This window comes from Etheostoma spectabile, chromosome 15, assembly GCF_008692095.1.
Source record: "Etheostoma spectabile isolate EspeVRDwgs_2016 chromosome 15, UIUC_Espe_1.0, whole genome shotgun sequence".
NCBI classification, from domain to species: domain Eukaryota; kingdom Metazoa; phylum Chordata; class Actinopteri; order Perciformes; family Percidae; genus Etheostoma; species Etheostoma spectabile.
In genome coordinates this window covers 3,700,574-3,707,794 of record NC_045747.1, presented here as the reverse complement: position 1 = coordinate 3,707,794, position 7,221 = coordinate 3,700,574, and the positions used below count along the sequence as shown (strand labels likewise).

Here is a 7,221-nt window from a genome sequence, read left to right as displayed (position 1 = left end):
GCCCAAGAAGCTCTACTATCAGCAGGTAGGAAATGTCTGCCAACTCAGGGAATTCAGTATTTTTTGTGTTTAGTATCTTATGTTTTCTTTCCCACATATTTTTGGGAGTATATTTTGGCCCAAAATGACTGCTTCTGTGCCAAAAAGGTAGCTTTGATGTATTTAGCAATTCCTGTAATCTGTCTAATTTGTTTTCACTGTTTCTCCTTTTGGTCATCACTGTTATTTCATTCATACCCTGTTTATGTTTCTCAAATATGAGCATTGGCTTTTTTTTCCCGTTTCTTGGCTTTACATTTTAATGAATTAATTATGTTTGGCCTTTGGTCCAAGAAATTGGGATGACCTCTTAATGTTTTCTGATGTTTTATAGACCAAACAATAAATTTATTAACTGAGAAAATAATTGGCAGAATAATTGTTTATTATGTAATAGTAATATAATAGTTGCAGCCCTACTTTCAATGTTCATTAATATTACCTCTTGTTTTTTTTGTTTGGGAGAACCAGACTTATGTTAAGTGCTTATATTACAACAGGCCAAATGCTCAACATGATGTGGCTTAGTTCATAGTTGAGGGTCCTACCTGAGCCACCAAATCTAAAGCTAGCTGTCAGCTAAGGTAGGCGTTCCTCTGCCAGGAAGCGACAAACCCCTAAGAAAAGATGAGCCAGGCGTTCATCGTCTTCCACCAGTGTCTTATTTTCTAATTAAAACAGTCGGCATCCCCAGTCTCTCTGGCAGTTTAAAGACCTTATTTGTAGCTTTTGAGATATGTGTGAAGGGAGATCCTTCTGCAAATGGAAAATGCTGTGTGGTGTGCACACAGTTTCACCGCACATTTAATTCCGATTGGAACCTGTGGGATCTGAATTATGGAAACGCATTTGACAACAGGGTGTTGCCAGCCACCCATTAACACTGGACCGCTTCCTGAGTGCAGCACACGACGCAGCAAAACATATTTCTGATGGTTTCTCTCGCTTCATGCATCCACAGTTAAAGATGAAGATAACAGACTTTGAGAACAGGAGGAGTTTTAAATCCATATGGCTCAACAGCCAGTTCAGAGAGGAGGTAACACACACACACACACACACGCAGAATTCCGTGAGAAATATGTCATACATATACACATAAAAAGTTAAATCTTCCGTTTGACATAACTTGTTTGTTGCAGGAGATCACCCTCTACCCTGACAAGCATGGCTGTGTGCGGGACCTTTTGGAAGAATGTAAAAAGGCAGTGGAGCTCTCTGAAAAAGGCTCTGAGAAGCTCAGGTATCCACCATGTGCATGACAGAAAAATGAAACTGTTCTACAAAATCCACAGACCCACACAAAGTTATTTTTACTGTGTGCAAAGTAGAATTTAAGCAGCAGAGTAACGGTTTCTAGCTGTGTCGTCTTTAGCAACTCTGGGATTTTTATATCCGCATCAAATTATTTTTGCAGACCAGTTTTTATTCCCTGTTTAATGTGATTTTTATGCTCTCAGAAATCACTTGTCTTTGAAAAGCTGCTGTAGAGTATTATTCATGTCTCTACTCTTCTCTTTCTCCCCCCGCAGGCTGTTAGAGATAGTAAGCTATAAAATCATCGGGGTTCACCAGGAGGACGAGCTGCTAGAATGTTTATCTCCGGCTGCCAGCCGCACCTTCAGAATAGAGGTATGTGTTTGAGGCCCGATGGCTTCCCTATCTCTTTTTAGTGACTCTTCGTTTTTTAGTATTATTTTTAGTCTTTTTTTTGGTCCTTTACTCACTCCACTAAACAGCCCATAAACATGATGCAGTAATATTTTGTTATCCGGTAAGTTTGTCTACACAAGCAGACACTGTGGCAGCCATCATTTGCAGGGCTTTAATGCTTCAAACCAAAAAACAAAATTTCATGCACTTGAACTACACCTAACAAAGGTGTCTGGTTGCACGGACCACACTCTGAGTGCACTTGTGCATCACTTCAGCACGGCAAAGACAAAGACTTCCGGTCAACACTAACAGAATTTTTGAAATTGCTCTTTGAAGTAGCAGGTTCATTTTGAGTTGGTTACACTGGTTACTGTTCCACACACACATCATAACCAGTAATTAGATAAGCCTGCTCTAAAGTTAGTAACTGACTTGACTAAATGTCTTCTCTGTCACTCTTCCTCTTTTCTTTCAGGAGATTCCATTGGACCAGGTGGACTTGGACAAGGACAGTGAAATGCTGATCCCTGTTGCTCACTTCCACAAGGAAGTCTTCGGCACCTTCGGGATCCCTTTCTTGCTGAAGATCAGACAGGTGTGCGTGCGTGCGTGTGTGCGCACAATTTTCTAGTCTGCTAAATATGTGTTATTTAGTTGAGGACTTCATCCTCTGTGTTTGTCTGATCCCCCCCCCATCAGGGCGAGTCATTTCGGGAGGTGATGAGGAGGATCCAGACCATGCTGGACATTCAGGAGAAAGAATTTGAGAAGGTACAACACCGCACTCTGTTTGCACAACACAAGGAAATTTTCTGTATTGAGTGCATTTTATGTTTTCTGGTGAATAATTGATACACATTTTTCAAAAAATGTCACCATAACACTTCTAGTTTTATGCATAGTATTGTGTATAGGGCCCTTTGATGTGTTACAATAAATAACAATTCAACATCCAGTGTGGCAGAACTCCATATAACCCATCAGTCTGAATATTTTTTGACATTATTTAATGTTCTGCAGGTAAACAGTGGTAGGCTGTCAAGTAACTTGTGTGTGTGTGTTTGTTCTCAGTTCAAGTTTGCGATTGTGATGATGGGGCGGCATCAGTACATCACTGAAGACGAGTATGAAGTCAACCTGAAGGACTTTGAACCACAGCCAGGTATTTACTGCTTTACAACCGCTGTTACCATACACAAGTTAGTGACCTTAGGAGTGCAACAGGCTCATAACCAAGCTGTAAGAGGAAAAAAACAAAAAGAATGCAAACACATCAGTCACTTAAATGAGGCCACTGCGTTGGTACAGCACAAGGCTCCGGGGCAAACGGTTTAATTTTGTTCCACTATTCTGCAAGTAAGTGCATCATCATCCCAAAATGCGCCTATGAAATTCATGCAAGAGCACATTCCTGGTAGATACGTTTTAATCGTAACATCTTAATTGGGCTTTTTACACCGGGACTACCACGACACGGGAGATTAATCACTGCCTTTGTTTGAATTTGGTCTCATGCCCACACCAATGTTGCGCCTTGTGTATTTTTTAACGTCTGCTGTATTAGTTTACTTAGCTCGTATTTGATTGTCCACTGCAAGCGTTCAGCCTAATTCAACTTGTTTGCCGGACAACCCAGCAATTTTTCTTCTGGAGCCTAATGCGTTGGCCTCCGTGGCCGCGCTGTATCAGTCTGGTTACGTCCTAACCCAGAAAGCTTACTTTTTGTTTGGTTTTTAGCTTAGTCTGTAACTACACAAAGATGTAAGCTTTATTAGCATTAAGAGATTGAGATAATGCGTATACATGGGTCGTGTAATGACCTCTCTGACGCATCTCCTTCCAGGTAACATGTCCCACCCGCGCCCCTGGCTAGGGTTGGATCATTTCAACAAAGCTCCAAAGAGAGGTCGCTACACCTACCTGGAGAAAGCAATCAAGATCCACAACTAAAAGCAGCCCGCCCCTCCTTTTTGTCCTTTTCATCCTCCTGCTCCGCCTTTCTCCCTACCTACTTTAACACACCATACCCACAGACTGTAACCAACCGTGCGTGTGTGTGTGTTTGTGTGTGTGTGTGAGACCGAGTGGGTGGGTGGGCGTGCGTGCGTATGTGTGTGTTCATCACTTTTAACACCCTGCCTGGACACCGCTACAGGTCCACACCGGCACTATGTCTTCAGCGATTCGGTTTTTGCTGCAGCTGACGGATTTCCCTTCAACCACAAAATAAACTGCACCAACCACCTACTGATTGTTGATTTAATTTTTTTTAATCGTTTCCCTCCATGTTTGAGGCTGTTCCGCTGTTGTTTTTCCTGGCTTCACTACCTGTTGACTGCCCGTTTTTTTGTTTTGTTTTTTTGCCTGTCTGGGAGTGGGAGAAATAAAATTGTATTTTAATATTAAATAAGCGGAGAGGAAGTAGGACACAGTATAAATATAAGTATACACACACACACGCACGTGTGCATGTGTATGTATGAACTTCTAGACTAAGTTTTTGTTTCCTTCTCCCACCTCATCACAAGGTTGTTGTTTTTTTTCTCCCTTCAGATTCTTTTGCGGGTTGTTTTTAAATAGGATTGTTTGAAGAGGTGTCATTCTGCTGTGTGGAAAGTTTGATGAAAGGATGTTTGAGACTAACTGACAGAAAAAGATGGGAAAGAGCCTGATGGTCATTTTTGCAAATGCAAAATGGCGTCCATCCCGAGACTCAGTAGTTGCCCTGATGTGGTTCTATTTTTTTTTTGCTCCCATCCTTTAGTGCAACAAGACAAGTATTCCCAAGTTTACACACAATTGTTTCTCACTTAGTTCGGTTGGAGGAAAAATAAAAATTTTTTGTCTCTTTCTGCAGATCTTGTATAAGAAAATAAAAATCCACAGCATCTGTTTAAAAATAAATGGGGGAAAAATAAGGAGGAAATTTGTGTGTATTTCATCTTGCACGTTGGCACTTAATGTCAGAGGTTTCTCAGGACTGGCAAATGTACATTTTGTGGTTTTGAGATGCTCAGTGACTTTAAAGGAACACAAACACGCACGCACATTACCCCTTGACTCTCTTTTTTTTTTTTTTTTTCCCCAGGGGGTTTTAATGTCTTTCTCAGTCATTCCTCCTAAACACACACACACACACACACACAAGCTTCTTCATATTCTCTATAGATTGAAACTGTCGCCTCCAGGTGGTTGGGAGCAGTAACTGCGCTGTGCTTGCTAGGGAGCTGCAGACAAGTTGTGTAGAGACAAAACCAGCATTGTAAGAAACACTTTAAGCCCTATGAATTTATTTTTCTTTTGTTTCTTTTAAAGCACAGATGGAATGCTCCCCAATAGCGCATAGCTGGCTCTGTAAAGACAACATTTAAAAATTGTATATTTAAAAATATGAACGTGTAAAATTTAAGAGAAACGCGCCTTTGTTGTTGGGTACAGAAGGAGCCAGGTGTTCATATTTCTTGTGTGTAGGGTTTTCTTTATTATTTTTTTTTGCGTTCCTGATGTACCATTGACAATTTTCTTCTGTTACATTTGGATTTATTGTTCTTTTCAAAACTAACTGCATTGGTTTTGTCTTGTTAAAAAGTGCAGTACAAAGATAACCTGCAGAATCACACCTTAATTTGATCTTTTCCAGTTTAAATTCCTCAGTGTAGCAGCAGTGTACGACAACTATTCCTGTATATTGCCTTTTTGCTGGAAAATGTATGTTGAATAAAATTTTCTATAAAAACAAAAACACAGCTCTACTGCTTGTCCACACCAGCGGTTTACCGAAAACACTGTTAAAGTCCGGACATTTTAATACCACTAAATCTAAGTTTACAGCCAGCAACCAGTTAGCTTAGCATAAAGACTAGTAGAAGCAGGGGGAAACGACTAGCCTGGCTCAGTTTTAAGGTAACAAAATATGCCTACCGGCACCTCTAAAGCTTACCAGGTAACACATATCTTGTTTGTCTAATCCATACATAAGTCAAGTGTAAAAACAACAATTCACTGATTGTAATGGGCTAGCTGTTTCCAATGTGTGTGCTAAGCTAACTGGCTGCTGGCTATAACCGTGTATTTAATGGACAGATGTGAGAGTGGTACCGAACATCCAACTCTTGGCTAGAACGCAAATAAGTTTCCCAAAATGTGGAACTATCTTTTGAGAAGTTGCCTTTGACCTTCTATTTAGTTATGATTGATAGGATCTCAACTACCCATCCCACAAACTATTAAAAACAAAATAAACACAAACATGAAGAAACCCAAAGCAAACTAAAACAAAAGTGACCAGGAATAAACACTGAAATTAAAATGACTTTGTGTGAAGAAAATGAACTGGAGCCTGCAAAACCAGCTGGAGCCATGATCACATTCCAACAGTAGATTCATTATCAGTGATTTAATGTGAGTTTCCAAAAATAAGTGTAAAACTAGGGGCACTAAGTTGGAATGAAGTTGCTTAACAAGGTGTAATACATGATAATGTATACTTTACGCTTTGTAAACAGGCAAAACAGGTGCATGGTGGACAGGAAGACAATATAAGGGTTAGGTTCTGTCCATGATATTTCTTAAAATACTTAGGTTTTCATCATTCTGTTTTGTTTTTTTAATCTTAAGGAATGCCTAAATTGATAAGGTGTTGCACAATCATCCTTAGCACCAACTTAAGGAAGAAGCTTAGAAGAAACCATAAACAGCTACTACTATGGCTGAGTTTTTATCAAGGAGAACAAAGTTTTTTCAAAAGGAGTGTTTTGGGACAGGAACAACACAACAGTCACACTAACTAACGACCAGTTGCTGCTAGATTATAGGTCTAGTAGTTTATTTGTTTGCCAAGTAACTTAAACAGGATTTGGAGCCGTTAACACAGTGCAGCTGCGCTCTCTCTGCTGTCCCACAGTAACTTATACTCTGCTACTTTGCCACTGTTATTGGGGAAGATTTTGGAGTAATAAATCCACGGTTTGAAGGGTTTGTCCACTGCTGGATTCCCCAAACTGTGTGGAGTCAGACATCACTCGTGTGCACATTCAAGCCCCTGCTAGACATGAGGATTAGTTTGTGAACAGAGATAATTACCATTCTATCAATGTTCAACTCATGTGTAAAATCATTAATGTTGTTGCGCAATGGCCCTGAGCACACGCGGTTCGAGGATTCTTTCAGAAAGCATCATCGGGATGGTTTTGGCCGTAGCCAGGGTTTGGAAATTAGTGAGGTACAGATTTTTTTTTTCTTTTAAGTGGAGCTTATTTATTGCATTTCTGAACAAGCAAAATTAATTCCAAAATGATTCCTACAAACACAACCCAAGCAATACACTACACACAAACTCATTATCCATAATTAAAGACACACCGAGGGACCTGTTGGCAAAAGTATTTGTATTAAAGCTACACAGTTTGTCACAATAAGGGTGAAAAGTAACTAAGTACTTTTACTTAAGTAGTTACTGTACTTACTGTAAGTACAATTTTAGATACTGATATTCTATTTAAGAATTGCCATTTTGAAACATAAAGC

General features: G+C 39.9%; 1 protein-coding gene across 1 annotated transcript; it reads left to right on the top strand.

The window, feature by feature from the left end:
• The first annotated feature begins 1,000 nt into the window (after positions 1-1,000).
• On the top strand, positions 1,001-5,437 carry LOC116702336 (ubiquitin carboxyl-terminal hydrolase 7). Its single transcript, XM_032536510.1, has 7 exons — positions 1,001-1,078; positions 1,182-1,282; positions 1,572-1,671; positions 2,171-2,290; positions 2,395-2,466; positions 2,767-2,857; positions 3,539-5,437. Exons 1-7 carry the CDS (start codon positions 1,007-1,009, stop codon positions 3,643-3,645), a joined length of 663 nt encoding a protein of 220 aa, XP_032392401.1. The 5' UTR covers positions 1,001-1,006; the 3' UTR covers positions 3,646-5,437.
• Positions 5,438-7,221: the final 1,784 nt, after the last annotated feature.

Excerpts from the sequence above, each read along its gene's own strand:
- LOC116702336 (XM_032536510.1), top strand. The coding sequence starts at position 1,007 with ATGAAGATAACAGACTTTGAGAACAGGAGGAGTTTTAAATCCATATGG. Across the intron at positions 1,283-1,571 it reads AAAGGCTCTGAGAAGCTCAG|GCTGTTAGAGATAGTAAGCT; the intron begins GTATCCACCATG and ends CTCCCCCCGCAG. Across the intron at positions 2,467-2,766 it reads AGGAGAAAGAATTTGAGAAG|TTCAAGTTTGCGATTGTGAT; the intron begins GTACAACACCGC and ends GTTTGTTCTCAG.